General features: G+C 42.1%; 1 protein-coding gene across 2 annotated transcripts in view; it reads right to left on the bottom strand.

Annotated features, from left to right (window-relative positions):
• Nucleotides 1–17,979, bottom strand: part of HTR4 (5-hydroxytryptamine receptor 4) — a 253,864-nt gene that overhangs the window by 194,003 nt on the left and 41,882 nt on the right. The window contains exon 2 of one of the 2 annotated variants that reach the window (XM_090065167.1): nt 1,415–1,639. The exons of the other annotated variant lie outside the window; for it this stretch is intronic. Coding sequence (XP_089921293.1) covers nt 1,415–1,454 — 40 coding nt within the window. The 5' untranslated portion in view covers nt 1,455–1,639. The remainder of the gene's footprint in view (nt 1–1,414; nt 1,640–17,979) is intronic. 2 annotated transcript variants of the gene reach the window in all.

Here is a 17,979-nt window from a genome sequence, read left to right as displayed (position 1 = left end):
ATGACTGATCTTTTTAGCTCTTCAGGGAAGGAAAGCATACAGGTGGCCAAACACATTTCTGGAGCCTGTCAAATTTCTGCTGAACTTGTTCAGGGGTAAAGTCAAGGTCAGGGAGCTTTTTTGATGAAGACAGTGCATGTCAGACCAAGGTCAATCTATGCCAAGACTGGTAAGGCAGGCAGTCAGTATTTCGAAACCTTGGCAGAGCTCTGAGGGGAACTAAGGTCAGGAGGACTGAATGGTGCATGCAGTTATGTAGATGGAGTTCACCTAGCCAATACCTCTAGCCAACAACATCAGTCCATCATTTATTTAGACAGAGACACTCATTCAGTAACAAGGAAAAATAACAGATGTCTATAAACAGAATTACCTGATACTATTATCAAGCACCTTGCCTTTAGCTATACTATACCAAAATCTCACAGCCTTTCCATCTAAGAGAAGCTTCTGAATTTCAGACAACAGAATCATGGAAAGACAATTCTTACAGTAGGGAGAAAAAAAATCAGAAGTTAAATATACACAAGGCATACAACTTTATTTCTCCCCATTATATAATGGAGGAGAGAAGAATACCTTTTGTAATCGGTAAGACTTCAAGCTCTTTTGAAAGCAGGTTTATTCTCTTAAGAGAACGCCTCAGAGTTTTTGTTCAAGATTTCATGCATGTGAGAGAGAACCAAGTGCCACTTCGTTCTAACAATTATTGTAACACATGGTTTTGAAGAAAGAAAAGTAAAAGGAGTTATGTATTTTCTCAAACGTTCCTAACTGTGTGTAATACATTTTGCTCTTCAGACTAATTCTCCATTTGCCCAAAATATTTGATGATTTACTGATGGCATTCAGTAAGAGGTATCCAGCTGAAACTGACTCACTAATTATAGCATGACCTGTCGCTAATTACTGTTTGACTAACCAAACTGTTGTTCTATTATTGTACTAAATAAATAGTATCCACTCCCGTCTCGGCAATGTTCGAAGAATGTAATTTCCCATTCAGCAATATGTCAAAGCTGTAAACAGTCTCCCATTAAAACCAACTGTCTGCTTCCAGAAAACATTGCTCAGGCTGATCCACACTGGATGTGGGAGCTCTGTATTATTTATAAATAGCAATGGATGCATTATAAGTGCTGAGTAAATCTGACAGCTACTGTACTGGCCAACAAACCAGGAACTGAACCTCCAGAACTGAAAGCAGGACCTACCGCAGCTTGACCTCAAGATCCAAGGTCATCTCTAACTCATAGCCTCTGTAAATCTAGTTCGGATTTTTCCCATTTAACAGGTTTGTATTGGAAAAATGCTGATTTTTTTTTAAACCCAAAATGCTTTGTGAAATACTTCACAAAATTCCATCATTTTTGACAAACTTCTGATGAAACACAGAGCAGGTTCTGCACCCTACCTGGTTTCCCTTCTGGTGGGATGCAGGAGACCGACCCCATGACTTCCCAGTACTGAGACTTCCTCAGATTAGGGGATCCTCTGGATTTCAGGCTGCCTCTTGTGGAATGGAAGCCCGATAGCTCTGTAAGCTGTGGCCCAAGCCAGGAAGTTTGACCTTTACGAGCCTAAATGGCAATTGTGTAGCTGCACTGGTGCACATGCAGATGTTGGATTCTGTTTCCATCTATGGCAAAATAGGATCACCAAAGTATTAGATGAAGAAGAGCAAAATGACCGGAATATGGCTCAATAAGACAAGGACTGCCCTGGAAGGGAATGTCTTAAGTCCCCTACCCCCCAGCAGTTTTTCAGCACCTTGTATTTAATATTCATAAAATAAAATAGACAAAGAGCAATAGGAGAGCATCGTTCTCAATGGAGCAGTCATCTTGCCATGGGCTCTTCAGTTATTTTAGTTTGAAACAAAACACATTGATTATTGTAAAGTGACGTATTATTTTCCAAAGGAAATGTCTATTTTTATCCCCCCAAAAATTCAGAATTTTTGGAAACAAGGAACAATCTAGCTTTCAACCAGCTTTTATCCTTTCCATATCAACCCAGAAGAGAATTTGGAACATGCACGCTCACCACTAAGTTTCAGAATCTGGGACAGATAATTATAGCTGTTTGAAAATTGCAAAGACTTGCTATTTTCTGTTAATATGGAGGGCCAAAATCCCCAGTGGATGTAAATCAGTAGACTGATACCAACTCACATCACCTTAGTGTCCAGACAAATGCATAATTTTTGACATAGGTAGGAAGGTCTTGTCTAAGGTATTTATGTGGCCCTTTTTTATCCAGTTACACTATTTCCAAAGGTTTAAGCAAAAGCACATGTGAGCTTCTTTTTTTTTGAAAAAGCATCCATGCAGGGGTGTGATTCCATGCATGTAAATTTACCATCTCTATCTTTTGCTTTAAGTGCCATCCTGCAATGTCTGCCCAATATCATTCAGGAGGTGATAGGCAGTGGACCATCCTCACTGCCTTTATGTAGGTATAAGAGAACCTCCTTGGGTATTACAATATCTTAGAAGAAGGGCCTGACAGAAACAAATCGGAAGGAGAAGTGGCTGTAACTGATTTTTGATTCCATAATAATCAAACTTCAAATTTCTGGCTTAAAAACTTCAAACTACTTTAATGTATTTCATATAACTTGTCCTTAACAATCTGTTTTAAGCTACAGCTGGGTAAATATTATCAAATAAATCCCACAAATATGTATTCACACCCTTAGACAAACACTCTCTGACTGCATTCATGCTCTCTTTGGGCTTATTTTCTGTAAATATTCTAGCAACAAGTTTATTGGCAGAAAAGTTCACTAAATAGAAGATTTCAGCTAATCTTGTACAGTATTTGCAGAAGCAAGCTTTCAATATGTAATTGTGGTGGGCACCTGGTTCTACACAGTTTAAGCTCATCCAATCAGGAAAAAATAAACAGCACCTGACCTGTATTTCAAATCGAAACCTAATTAAAGCAGCTAGAATTTCAACTGTTAATCAGCCGCAGTGAATTGTCTATAGCAGTGATGCTCAACCAGGGTGATTCCAGATCATTTGAAGGGTGACCTGAGGTGTGAGGACATAAATAGATATATTAAGCAGATAAGCACAGGCTTGGGCTTTTCCCTTCCTGAATGATTCCCCACTCCCACTGCTCAGCCCCTCTTCAAGGTAAATATTGTAATTTATAAATTTGTTATTGAAAGTGGGAGCCATTAAATTCACAAAAATTATAGAGGTGTGTCTCTAGACTAGTGAAGGGTGCCTTGAGTCCAAAAAAGGTTGAGAACCACTGTTCTGCAGAATGGAAATTAAGATTAAAGTATTTCATGGATAACGATGATGAGACTGTACTGTGCCAGCAAAGGTTGTGTTTCTCTTAAACAGGCTTTCTACAGAATGCCTGCTATACATGCCAGTTTATACTTTTCCAGTTAATTGTCTCTATTGCTCATTTCTAGGTCAAAGCAACATAGTAAATACAGGAATATGGGGTACTTCTCCCATGTACTTTGTGGATTTAGTTAAACAATATAGAATGCATTTAAAATTCTGCCATTGGATTTGTCACTTTTTTGTCCTCATTTTGTATACGGTATAAACAAAAACATATCATGCAGAGCCACCCAGAAGAAGAATTCCTCAAAGACTGCACCATTAAACCCTTGTTATACTTAAGATATATTGATGACATCTTCATCGTTTGGACTGAAAACGTGCAATCTCTGATTGAGTTCCATCAGAAATTCAGCAACCCTCACCCCTCCATCCAACTATCTCTTTAATACTCCAGCACCAACATCTCCTTTTTAGACACAATGATCAGCATCCAGAATGGTAAAATACAGACCACATCACACAAGAAACCCGCAGACCAACATACATATCTGGACAGAACCAGCAACCACCCTAAACACACCAAGAAAGCTGTGATATACAGCCAAGCCCTCAGATCCCACTGAATATACACTGAGAACACCCGAGATTGCCACCTCACCAATCTTAAATAGACTTTCACCCAACAAGGACACTCCTCCAGAGAGAGAGATGCACATTTGAAAGAGCAACCTGGATACCACATGAAGAACTGCTGCAAGTGCAGAAGGAAAACCCCCACGAATCACATACCTCTGATTATGACATATCACCCCTCCCTTGAACCTATATGGAAAATCCTCAAACAACTGCAACCCATACTAGAAGAAGACCCAATTCTTAAAGAGGTCTTCCCAGATCTACCCAGTATAGCCTTCAAACAATCAGTGAACCTTGCTAACCTCATCACCAGTAGCAAACTTCCTACGGCCCAAAAAACACCAAAAGGATCCAGACCATGCCATGAAAAGAAATGCAAAACCTGCCAACATATCTCCACCATCTCCACAATTACTACACCCCACAACAACCATCACCATTCCTGGATCTTACACCTGCACCTCCAGCGATGTTATATATCTCATCCAGTGCACCAAATATCCTGATGGAAAATACGTAGGACAGACCAAACAACAACTGCTCACCAGAATGGATGCACACCAGAAATCTATTGAAGACCAGAATACCTAATTAAGGGGGGGGGGACACACATTTATCACAAGAAAACCAGTCTCCCTTTCTCCAATCTCCCAGTTCTAATCCTCAAAGGGAATTCACAAGACACTTTTCACAGATGAACCTATGAACTTCATTTCATCAACCTCCCAGATACAAAAAATCATGGACTAAACATAGAAGAAATGCAAGAATCTAAAACTCTTGCTTCCAAAATGATACCTTTTATTAGATCACCTAGGAAATCACAAGAAAATTTTCCTTTTCTGCAAGCTTTCCTAGTTGGTCTAATAAAAGGTATAATTTTGGAACCAAGAGTTCTACATTTTTGTATTTCTTCTCATCTCAGACCAATACGGCTACCAGGTACATCCTTGAAACATGGAAGATGCCGAATTTTAGCCAATTTTGGATTTTAAACTTTGTTTCAGAACAAGAAAGCTTTTTTTACTTCCCCACCTGCCATCTGCCAGCTCCAGGGAGGGACTTTTACCTAATCTACATACCAAAGAGCAACTCAGCACAACTCTTGAATACACAGCTATGAAGTCCATCCCTGGACTAAACATAGACATTGAATATATGACACACTATAAGCTGCCTGACATCTGACTCCCCAGGTACCTCTTTCCCTGCTATATTCATCTCCCCTCCTCCCCTGACTTCCCAGCCTGTCTCTCATCCACTGGCTCCTCAATTTATACCTTCACTGACTGCCCTTCATGCTGCAGACTGGCTTCTTTACTATTTATCCCATCCAGGAAGAGCACACACCAACTGCAGATGCTTTCCCAGCCTGACCAAGGGCTTTTAAACCCAAAAGCTTGCTAAGAAAAATGTTTCTATTTAGTTGCTCTAATAAAAGATACACACACACACACACACGCACGCACCCCTCCGCCCTCCCCCCATAGCCACCTATGGCTCAGTCTCACTCCCCCCACTCCTGTTACACTCATGTGCAGAGAGCTGCTGCCTGGCCATCCTGAGCAGCCCCACAGATGCAGAGGGCTGGGGTGGGCCTGGTGGGGAGCAGGTAAGGCAGGGCTCCCCCAGTCCAGCTCAGCCCCTCCCTCTCAGGTGCGGCATCACCCAGCCCACAGGTATGGTGGGGCTCTTGGGTCAAGACCCCAGCCCTGCCCTCCCTCTCCTAGCCCCATTGGTGGAGGAGGGGTTCTGCTTCCAGCTGCCAGGGAAGCAAATGTGAAAGCCGCAGTGTTAAACTTGGTGCCAAAAATGGGTGCAGAGTTTAAAACTGAGGCTTTCACTTCCCTGCGGGGGAAGATGCCGGCTGTATGGGGCCCTTGGATGTGGGGCCCCCTGCAGTGGCAAGTTTCATGGGCATGGACAGGCTGGCCCTGGTGCTGTAGGTTGCTAAAGTGCTATAAAATACAGCACTTCAAATGTAATACTTCATTTAACAAGGGTTAATTTAAAGTGCTGTTCCCATTTTTAAAGTGCTATAAAGCAGTGTACTTCTGTTAAACATTTCTGTTAAGTCATGGCAATAGAGCGCGATAAATGGTAGAAAAGCAACTTCAGTACACACGTGGTTAGTAATTTCAAAAAACTGGTATTTTCTGTTAATATGGAGAGCCAAAATTCCCAGTGGGTGTAAATCAGTAGACTGATGCCAACTTATACCACCTTAGTATCTGACCAAATGCATGATTTTTGACATGGGTAGGACAGTCCTATCTAAGGTATCTTTGTGGCCCTTCTTTATCCAGTGACACTACTTCCAAAGGATTAAGCAAACACAAACTTAAGCTTCTTTTCTTTTGGAAGAGCATCCACGCAGGGGCGTAACGCTCATAGCTTTTCTCAATTCTGGTAATGCAGTACTCCTATATATCAAGCAGTCCCTCTCTGGCAATCCACTCAGGAGGAAACATTAGAATTAATATATCTCAGGGTTTAAGTTGGGGAAACGGAGGGACCTGGCAGATACTTTCATACTATAGATACCTTAATTGCTAGTGAGACTTGAGATAAGGAAACCAAAAAGCAGTTACTGGAAAGTAAGCAGCTGATTTCTGTATTTATTTCCTTAAAGTTGTCTATAGGTGAAATAGTGACAAGCCCTACTGTCTTATTGAAAGTTTTTAGTTCATTTTTAGCACGTTGGGACAGTCCAGAAATTGTGGTTTAAGATTACTTTTTCAAACTTCTTGAGGGCTTGATTCACAGCTGAGTTGCTTGAAGTCAACTTTTTATATATATAAAGTTGACTTCAAGCAACTTTATTTTTATATATATGTCCATTTTACCATTTCTAATACACCTGTTGTCATTACATCAAGGTAGTGAATGATAAAATGGTGGCTTTAAAATCCACATATTTCCTAAGACAAGCCCATTCCTTCAGTAGTAGGAATTTCATTACTGCTGAAACCTGCATGTCTAATACTTTGAAAGGTAATTTATAACTTATCCCTTAAAGTCTATGAGTTTAGGTACTGCTACCTGGCAGAATCAAGCCTTCAACTCCCACTGCAGTCAGCTAAAAGCAGCTAGCTCTCCCTTGGATAAGACTACTAGGTTAATTTGCAGGGACCGAACTGGCATCATAGGACCAACACACTGTTATAGAAAGGTAGACAGGGAAAGAGTGGAGAATGTATATATGTGGTGTGACGTTCAGGAAGAGACGAGAGGAAGGATTGTAGGAAGTCTCCAGGTGGAAACAAAAGGTCCAAAGAACAAGGGTGATGTAATGGTAGGGAACTACTGCAGATCCTCTAAATCAGGAGGAATAAGTAGAAAAAGCTATTTTTGAGGAATTATCAGAAATATCCAAAGGATAGGACCTGGTGCCAATGGTGTATTTTAATTACCTGGATATTTGTTGGAGAAATAATATGGCAGGACACAGACAGTCTATCAAGTTCTTGGACTGTGTTGGGGACAGGTTTTAGTTTTGCAGGTAGGGAAGCTACAAAGTTAGCAGCTACTATTGATTCCTTTCTGAATAATAGAGAGGCACTGATTGAGAGTCTAAAGATGGAAGGTAATTTGGATGAAAGTGATCAAAAAATAAGAGCTAGCTGTTCTAAGGAAGATACTGTGAGAGCAGCAGAAAACCAGCCTTTAACAAACCCAGTGAACTGGCACATATAGTTGCTTAAGAAGAAAACTAACTTTATCTAAAAGATAAAGAAGTGAAAAAGAACTGGCAGTTACCAAAAAAGATTATATAAAATGCAAAACTGCAAACTACAGTTATGTTAAAGGAAAAATGAGAAGTCTAGTAAGAGAACATTATGATGTTCTGAGATTATGAACTGAAAATTATTGTAAAAAATGGAAACAAGGGTACATAATTAGAAATGAGTGTAATGGAACAGCACAAGCTTGTAGGGATAATCAAAATAATTTGCTATAAGAGCCATAAAAGGTAGTAAGAATGTGTTCCAAATACATTAGAAATTAGAGAAGGACAAGGGAAAGCATTTCCATTACCAAACAGGAAATGAATGACACATGATGCAGAGAAGGTTGAAATATTCAATGAGGCTGCATCAGCATCTGATAAAGTGAGGTTGGATTAATGAAAGCTTATGCATCTCTGATTTAGCTAGCCAGGAAGGTGCATCTCTAACCTGCCTTCTGCCTAATGTCAGACTAACAGGGCTAACTACCTCTCTCTACCTTTGCTTCAGTCATGGCCAAAAAGAAAGGTTAATTGGTTAGATAAAAATTTAATTTTAACAAGATTAGTGCAGGCCAGAGAACAAAAAGAAAGGTTGAAGAATATTTAGATAAGATGTGTACATGCATAAAACAGAAGATGATTAAGTCAGCAGGTTCTAAGATATTTATACTCAGGTACTTAACAAACTAATTGAAGTAATCTCTGAAGGACTGGCTATTATCTTGAAAAACCTAGCAAAGACAGGGAAGGTACTTAAAGACTGGAACAGGGCAATCACAATATGTATTTTTTTTAAAGGGGAAAAAAGAGGATGCAGAATTATAGACCAGCCAGCCTAATTTCAAGATCCTGGGCAAAATTATTAAATCAATCTGCAAGCAGAAGATGAATGCATAATTGGCTGAAAAACTGTTTTCATAAAAACTGTCAATGAAGTGCTGTCAGACAGGGAAGGTTTTTACATGGGGTCCTGCAGGAGTCTGTCCTGAGCCCATATATATTCAATATTTTCATTAATAACTTGGATGACAGACCTGAATGTATTTATAACATTTTCAGATGATACCAAACTGGGAAGAGTTCCAAGTGCTTTGGAGGCCAGGATCAGAATTCAAAATGATTTTGATAAATTAAAAAGATGGTGTACAATCAACCAGGTGAAATGCAATAAAGAGAAGTGCAAAGGGCTTCATTTAGGATGCAGTCATGAAATGCAAAGTGGGGCATAACTGGCTAAGCTGTAGTAGCACAGCAGAAAAGGATCTGAGAATTATAGTGGATTGCAAACTAAATGCCAAACAAAGTGTGATACTGTTGCAAAAAAAAGGCATATCTCTTTCTAGGATGTATTAATAGAAGTGTCATATGTGAGAAGGAGGGTAATTATTCTGCTCTACTTGGTGCTAGTGAGCCCTCAGCTGGAAATCTGTTTTGGACACACAATAGATGCAAACAAATTGGAGGGAGTTCAGAGGAAAACCAGAATGATGATGCTCAGAAATCATGAGCTGTAAGGACAGGTTAAAAAACTTGGGTATTTTGCAGAGAGAGCATGAAAGCAGTATTTTAATATGTAAAATGTTATTGTTATATAAGGGACTGCTGGGGGTGGCAAATTTTGGGGGTGGCAAGAAATTTGCAGCAAAAAAGTTCAGGCTGAATATTAAGAAAAGCTTTTTGCTGGGATGGTGAAAGACTGAAACAGGTTACCATGAGGGTTGTGAAATCTCCTTTATAAGATTTTGTGAGGCTAAACAAAACATCTATTGGGAAAGGTCCAAGTATAATTGATGCTTCCTCGGGGCTTAGATTATCTAAGGTCCCTTCCAGACCTACATTTCTATTACTTATTTTACAGGAGGGTAGAGTGTAGAATCTGAAAGAAAAAAAAAAAAGCTTGTTGACAGGATGTTCATGTGAAAGCTAAGAAAATAATTCTGCTCAAGAGTAGTTCATGAAGTCTCTAGAGAGGCAGCATGACCCACTGGACTATATGGCTTCTTGCTTGTGCACGAACAAGTGACTTCTCTTCCTATGCTGCTTCCCTCCCACCATGTGTCTGCTTCGTCCATTTGAACTGCAAGCTGTTAGGCCAAGTACAGAAATCCAAAAAGCCTGAGGGAAGCTGAGCTGAGCTGAGGGAGGGATGAGGCCAGGCCCAGGTAGGCCTGGGTATAACTGGGGAGGAGTTTAAAACCTCACCCTGGCCCGCAGGGACCCAGCTGGGGTGTGCTTGGAGGGGGACAGGGGGGAGTAGCCCTTACCAGGCTTTTGTGGGGGAGTGGGGGGAGAGAAGAGGGGAAGGAGTGAGGCCAGCCCCCAGCCATACAATTGCTCAGCATGGCCCCCTAATGCAAAGGAGCAGAGAGGGGATGTATTCCCCTTTCCATCACTTCTTGCACTGGGGGACCACAGCTGGGGTCTGCCAGTCCTCACCGCCACCTCCACTACTTGCCCTCAGCCAAGCAGACCCCAGCTGGAGTCCCCCAAGGGGAGAGGGGAGGGAGGGTAGAATAAACTCTCTCCCTGTCCCCTGCACCTCAGGGGGCCATGCAGGTCAGTATCTAGCCATGCCCCCACCCCAACCACAGGGCAGGGAGTGGAGATCTTCCCCGTGGGGGGGGCTGCGCTGCAGGCAGGAGCAGGGCGGGCAGAGCTGCTGCAGCCTGTGCAAGGCAAGCAGCAGCGTTGGGACTCAGAGGGGTGGCTGCAGGGACTAAGCCAAATTTTGGGGTGGCCAGAGCCCCTTAGTCCTTCCTAGAGCTACCACTGCCACTGCTTACCCTGCACAGCTCTGCCCAAGTTGGCTCCTGCCCACAGCGCAGTCCCCCCAATAGGAAGAGGCTTGCGTTCCCCAGGACGCCATGGCAGGGGCTGCTTTAGCAGCAGGGGTGGGGGCATGGCCAGACACTGGCCCAGCATGGCCCCCTGAGGTGAAGGGGGCAGGGAGGGGATTTATTCCTCCTTCCCTCCCTCCCTCTCCTCTCCCCCTGGGGACCCCAGCTGGGGTCTGCCTAGCCAAGGATGAGTGGCGGAGGTGGTGGCCAGGGCTGGCAGACTCCGGCTGCAGTCCCTCAGCGAGAGAAGAGATGGAGGGGGGAGTAAACGTCTCCACCCCACTTCTCCTGAGAGGCCATACCTGCACCCCTGGCTCTGGCTAAAGAGTTGAGGAATGGGACCAGCTCTGCTCTCTGAAGCAGACTACACAGCACATCCCAGCCTAGCCCAGGGCTGCAGAGCATGCTGGGATGCTGGGGGACTCCGGGGTCTGGGATAGAAGTTCCAGTTTGACCTCAATCAGTTAAGTCTGATACTACAGTCAACCAGGTTTATCTAAAAACAAGTTTCGAACATTTTGAAACTGGTTTATGTGCACTGAGCTTTTGCTTTGTTACAGGTTTAAACCAGTTTCTGATTACTTAAACTGGTTTATGTGTAACTTGTGTCTAAGCCCCTGTCCTCAGGGCTAGTCTCTCACTATGGGCATTTATACACCTGTTCCGGGAGTGAGGGTGAGAGGGTGCTTTAATTTAGAGCTGCTTCAAGAACCGCTGTAATTAAATTGCCCAGAAAGCCTTATCTATCAGTGTCCCTGTGCTTCAGAATGGTGGCAGGGTGATTTATCTAAAGCTCATCAAATGAGTTTTAGATAAATTGCCCCCACCGCCATTTTAAAGTGTGAGGATGCTGATACATGAGATGTGGGAGGCCGCTAGAGCATGGTAATTGCCACGCTCCAGCAGACTCAATTGATTGAGTCTGCTACAAGGTGCTAGAATTACAGCATGTTGGATCAGCCCCGCTGCTCGTGTATAGGCACCCTATGTGTCTATGCAGTACCTATCACAATGGAGCTTTAATCTTGAGGAGGGACTCTATGGGCACAGACCAAAGTATGTTTGTTGTGTGATTAGCCCATGAAAAGAGCTCTACAACCACTCCCTGACAGAAGTGCACAGCTGCAGGGTGATTTAGAAGTGCCCAGTCATGGGACCAACTAATCCTCATTTAATGAGGGTTCAGATGAAGGTACTCAAAGGCAGAGGACCTTCATTAACTTCCTTCTGTTAGTCCCTGCTTGGGAGCACAGCTGTGCTGCATCAGCCCTACCCAAGCCCCAGTGCTGTCTTCAGGATGGAAGGGGGGAAATAGAGGAGAGAGAGCTCTGTCTCAGGTTTGCCCAGCCTGTGCTGGTGGGTGGAGCAGGTGAATTGGAGCCCCCCACCTCAGAGGGAGCTCCATTCACCCCCACCCTCCAACGCAAGCTGGGCAAACCCTTCCCTTCCCTTCTCCCCCTCCCATTCTGAAGACAACATGAGCTGGGAGAGCGGGCAGGACTAGGGGAGAAACAGGCAGCCTCTCTTCACTGGATCATCTCTGAAGTGGAGCTTGATCACCATCCCAAACAGCAAACGTCTGTTGGGTCAGGGGGTCACTGTAACCCCTGGCACTTTCTGTGAAGCGCCATGAGTTACAGTGAGGAGCTGCACATCTGTCAGCACCCTATGCGCTACTGTAAGGCATACAGCAAGTGCAATCTCCTGATAAGCAAAGAAGCATCCCCAGCCCCTCTTCGCACAGTATTACTGATTCTCTTCAGTAACATTGCAGCATGGGACTGAAGAGGAATTATACGGAAGGAAAGCAATCCCTGCTGTAACACGTCACCTATAAATCTCTCAATAAACCTTGCTGAGTGTGGTATAAATTTCAGTCCAATCTGAGGGTAGCCCTGAGGTCAGTGACTTATAATGGTATTGAAATCTTTTTTCACCTCTAGGTCACCTCTATTATGTGACTGACCAAAAGAGTTTTTCCTTATTCTGATGGTGTGTCCAGTGCACTGTGTGGACTGAGCTGCTTTTTCTCCATCTAGTAAGTAGGAGACTGAATCCCAAAAGTTGCCGTCACATTTTAAGTCTACTTGCATGTCCTTCATTGTAATTGTCCCAGAAAGCCATTAAAAAATGCATAATAGAGTCCTGATCTTCTCTACAGCCTGTAATGGCGAGTGGGTCATTCAGGTCACCATTCAGAAATGGTTGTGGAATGATATGGGAAGGTTACATTTCTGCTGTCCATCTTGCAACTATTCTGTGTCATAAAATGCCTGTTTCCCAGAGGTGCCAGCACAAATGGCACTTTACTGTTTTAAGATTTTCTTTTTCCTTGAAGATGGCAGGTCTGTGAATAAAGCTCATTCCTGGGATTGCATGATCCTATTTGCATTGCTTGCAGATGGGCCGCTACAGTGAGTTATTTCAACTCATAATAATTAGATACTTAATGCAACAGATTTGACATTTAATTGGCTTAAAATTTTAGAACAAAATCAATAGATACTATAACAAAAAAGCAATTTAAGAAAAAAATATTATTAGCTTGCTTTGTATGTGGAATAGGATGATAAAGTTAGAAATCAAGGTACTACCCTACAAGGAAAAGAATTGCCAATTTCAGCTTCACAATGGTAAGCTATGAAAATAGCAAGCTCCGTGTCCATGCAGGGAAGGTGTCAGCACAGATTGGTCTGTTTAATAACTAGGCTGAAATGCATTAGCATTGTTAGTCCCCTGCGATTACCGTGTGCTCAGGTTTGAAGTGATACAAAAGCCTACCTGGATAATAACTTCAACAGGATTTGGTGAGTTCCTGGATCCTAACAACCATCATATCAGTAGAGAAGTCTTGGAGAAATGAACAAAAACCCATAAGCATTTGGGAATTCCTTGTTCTCAGCAAACTGGCAGTGCTCTTGCTCTCTGCTCTGCTGCGTGCCATTCAGTCTTCTTAAATTTTCTACTATTATAATTATCTTGAAAAAGCTAAAAGAAAATGACAGATAGATAATTATGGAGTCGTTGGGCTCAATCCTGCCTGGCAACAACAGCACAAAGAGGACTTGGAGTTGCTCTAAGCAGGCAGTTAAGGATTCCCATAGAATGAGGACTTGTCAGGAACAAGTAGGTGCCTTGCCAGGAGAACAAGGAAGCCAAAAGGCACAAAGCTCCATCTAATTCACATCTAAATGAATGTCTCTCATTTACATAACATCTAGCTGCTTTAATTTATATTAGGAAACAGACCAGTCCCTCAATAGCCCAAAGGTTAAAAGGTAGCAAAAGCACACCTTTCCCACCATTCCTTCAATCCTCAAATATGGTTAGCTGCTCCCAGACATACCTGTGGGATGAACATGAGAATTCTCTCATTTTTGCTTTCCACAGAATGACTACTGGAAACTTCTATTGTTTCAGGCTAAATTTCATTAGAAAAAGCTCGCTGTTTACAAGAAATGAGAAACTACAATAAAATAGACCTTCAAATGCGAACAAATGCAATCCACTGAGGAAAAATACTATATATATATATATACACACACACACATACACACACACACACACTGGATATCATTCCTCTGTTCTTCCTTCTCCTTTTTATCTGTTTACCTAATTTGGATAGTAATCTTTTCCATGAAGGGACTATATCTTCCTTTCCTCAGTCTCTTTCAAGCTCTATGCAAAGTATCTAATGCGCTCAGGACTGAGCACAGAACAACATACCAATGAGGTAGGTAAATGTTGCGTGCCTTGTTTAGATTACATATAGACTGGAGCAGGGAGTTTAAGAGACTTGCCCAGGGCCACTGAGAGGGCCCCTATTAAAACTGGGATTACAGCTCACAAATTCCCACATCCCACTCCTTGTACTGTGCACCATGACAATCCCATACTCTGAAAAGGTATGGAATCCTAAAGTGCTCTCTGAAATCTGCTGCTTTGCCTTGATTTTTTTTTTGACACTATAATCAACCACGGCAAATCTGGTGTCACAGTTGCAGAGCTGCACCTCCTGCATTGTCTGGGTGCGCTGCCTGCAGTGTCAAGCTTCCTGATTTCTTCCTACCCCAAGATGGAATTCCACATTAGACCATGGCTGTAGTACCTCATATATCAACCATACGCATTTAGGAAATCCAAACAGCTGAGTTGAGATTACCAACAGTTCTGCCCATCAGAAGCAGTGGTGGACTCAGCAACTTCCTTAAATCCAAAGTATTGTTTATTTTAACACCACTTAGTGAAAAATGTTAATATTATAATCTACATTGTCTATCCTACATACAATTTCTGATGACAATTTAGGCAGGTATAACTTAGGCAGAAGGCAGGGTAGATTTGCACCTTATAGACTAAATCAGATGTATGTAGATTAAGCTTTTGTAAGCAGAGGGCTTATTTCATCAGATGCATCTGATTTAGTTAGTCTATAAAGTGCAAATCTACCCTGCCTTCTGTCTTACTTAACTAACATGGATAACTACCTCTCACAACTTAGACACAGCAGCATATGCCTTATTTTAGTCTGGTACTCTTAAGCAGCGTTCCCTCCCCCATCTGACCCCTGCCTTGAGAGTTTCTTAATTCTGAGGGCTCCTTTAGTCTTAGGAGCTGCTGAGCTTTGGCCTGTTGGTCAAAATCCTGAGTCTGTAAGATGGAAGTAAAATCTTCAGCACTAATAGTTCAGGCATCATCTCTTAACAACCCTCAATTGTTTATGAAAAGTTGCTTTATCTCATGCCATTTTTTCCCTTCCTGTTTGTTTTTCCTTACCAACCCTATCCCATATTTATGGGGTAAAATCCCAATAACCAGGTCACCCAGTTTTTTCAAATATCATTAATACAAATTACAGTTAAGAATCAGCTCTTTTCCATTAGTTGGGAAATTCTCAGTTAAAGAGACCACAGGGGCATTAATTCTGTCCCTCCTCTTCCCACCCTTAGGGTGCCAAAGCCAAAGGTAGTCATAGCCAGTCCTTCCTACAGCTGCCAGGCTATTCAGTAATCTTAGTGAAGTCAGTTGGTCTGAATCCAGAGGCTGGTAAGTAGGTGTCTGTCCACCAAGAACAGTGACACTGCATACTTCTGCTGGCAGTTTCAGAAGGAGGAGTAAGGGATAAATGGTCCATTCAACTTGACCCTAAGCCTCTTAGCTGATCTTCTTGGTCTGTACTTGGACATGTTAGTGGGGGTAGCATCTTGCACTACCTGTTCTCTTTCCACCCTACTTCAAAACATTTGGATTCAAAGCTAGAAATCATAGGAAAAGAAGTTTCTGCACTTCTTAGTTGCAAAACAGAAAGCCCAGATAGTCTCCTGTATGCAACACATGGATTTTTTTTCTAACAAAAGTAAATCCTAGTTATATTACTACCTTCCAGATAGTCCACTGGAAGCTGACAGTTGAACTACACCAAAAGGACATAGGACTCTGAATACACTGACACCACCTGGCTAATATTTGCAGCTAGAAGGTAAATTCTGTTTCACAGAATGAAGGGAGGAGAAGCTTGGAACACTCCCCAGTAATATTTTAGCATGACCCACAATGCTGTCATATCAGCAGCTATTCTTCAATGAGAACCCAGAGGTGTAGTAATAGCTCCTGTGTTAAATTGCCATCCAGTATACATTTAACATACAAGATGATGTCAAAATAAACTAGCAGAGCCTTCACACATTGCTATATTTCAGTTTATAATTCTCAGTTTGCTGTCTAGTTTTCATAAAGCTCATAAGTTCCACGTCCATATCCAAAACATATCTCACTGCACTAAGCAAATGCTTTTCAGATTCAATGCCCTTAGTGTAAATAGTGAAAAACAAATTAATTCCTCTGAAGCTTTTAAAGGGTCTAATGGCTTAAATGATACTCTAAAAAATAACCTAACAAACATATACTCTGGGATTGTTACAGCCAGCAACACTGAGCTGGCCCTCAGAAGTTGCATATAACTTTCAAGCCTGATGCATTAAATACAGTTTACTCAGTCTTCTTCTGAACTACAGCAGAGAGATTTGATGGAGCTTTGCTCTATATCAAGTATTTGGTGGGCTCAGACTGGGTTCACTGAGCCATATTACTCCATTGACAACTCGGTGGAATTACAGATGTGAAAAGCCAGTACAAAAAAAAGAATCAGACTTACTGACTCATTTCTCACTTTCTGAGAAGCGCCACAGGGATGCAAGAGAGAAAGGACCAAGTACATACATTAACTGAAGAGTGAGGCATCTTAGAAGTTGAATTATATAGATGATGGGACAAAAGCCTTTCATCACCTGTTCAAATGAGGCTGCAGTCAGTAGAGGTGGAAAGTCATTCCAGCCTGAAGAGTCTCACTGGCCTCTGTCAAATAATCTGGTGGTCTTGCCCAAAAACGTATTCAATTGTATAAAACACCTATAATCTCATGACAACTGGGATTTTCTATTAACGCACAAAAATTTTTATTAACATGACTTTAAGACTGCAGGTTCAAGTATTGCCTTGTGTTCTCTCTGCCTTTTCAGCCTGTGAGCTTAAGACCCCAAACTTAGGTACTGTGTTTGGAAACAGAAATACAGAGTTAAGGGGATGCTCATCCATTAACACTGTAACAAAACCTTTTACTTTGTTAACCCACCAGTTCCAGATAACCACTTGTATTTCCACAGCCCACTGGACCCTGACTGTGGTCTACATGGAAGTGCTTGGATGGATGGATGGATGGATGGATAAGGAACCTGAGGAAAGTGACCTTTCCTCGGAAAGTCCTTATGGCACAGATTGTGGAATATGGACCATGTTCATATTTGATTACTAACATATTTGTTGAAGCTCATTTGCAGTATGAGCAATACCTACTAGTCCCTCAATGAACCTAGTACAGTTAAAGATTTACCAAGTCTGGCAATACTGGACAGATTTAACTGCCAGTAAAGCCAATGAAAATCACCTGGAGCCTTTCCAAAGGAGTTTGTTTGGGTCCTTATACAGAATGGGAAATCCCAGCCTTGGTTTTGTAGATGGACTGGGCAGATTCCAGGCATCGATCAATATTCTTCTGGTGAAATCTGTTGAGTGCAGCAGGAGATGGCAGCCTTCCTGGGGAAATGACTGAAGCTACTCCAGCTCCTTCTTTTCCGTTCATGCTCTTTGTTTTGAAAATCCCATGGCATTTCTGGCATTTATGTCACACTCAAAGCTAAGATAAGGGGATATTGCAGAAGACCAATGATAATTAGTGACCTCTAGTATCTGTGACTCTCTTGCATCTTTTTATGGGAAATGCAGATAAATATGCCTTCCATAAAAAATGGCTTCCAAAACAAACAGGCCTTCATAAGGTTCTTGAAACTAATCATTTGCCGTTTTGGCTTTTTCTATTGCTTAATTATCATTCATGCCTGGGAAAAATCCTCAGGATGAGATAAATCATTTTCTTCATAAAGAATCCAAGGAATTTCTGATGAACTCA

The sequence above is a fragment of the Crocodylus siamensis genome, chromosome 10 (assembly GCF_052110815.1).
Source record: "Crocodylus siamensis isolate JL-2025a chromosome 10, ASM5211081v1, whole genome shotgun sequence".
In the NCBI taxonomy this organism is placed as follows: domain Eukaryota; kingdom Metazoa; phylum Chordata; order Crocodylia; family Crocodylidae; genus Crocodylus; species Crocodylus siamensis.
Note: the sequence above shows the minus strand (reverse complement) of the source record. Positions and strands in the feature narration are given on the sequence as shown.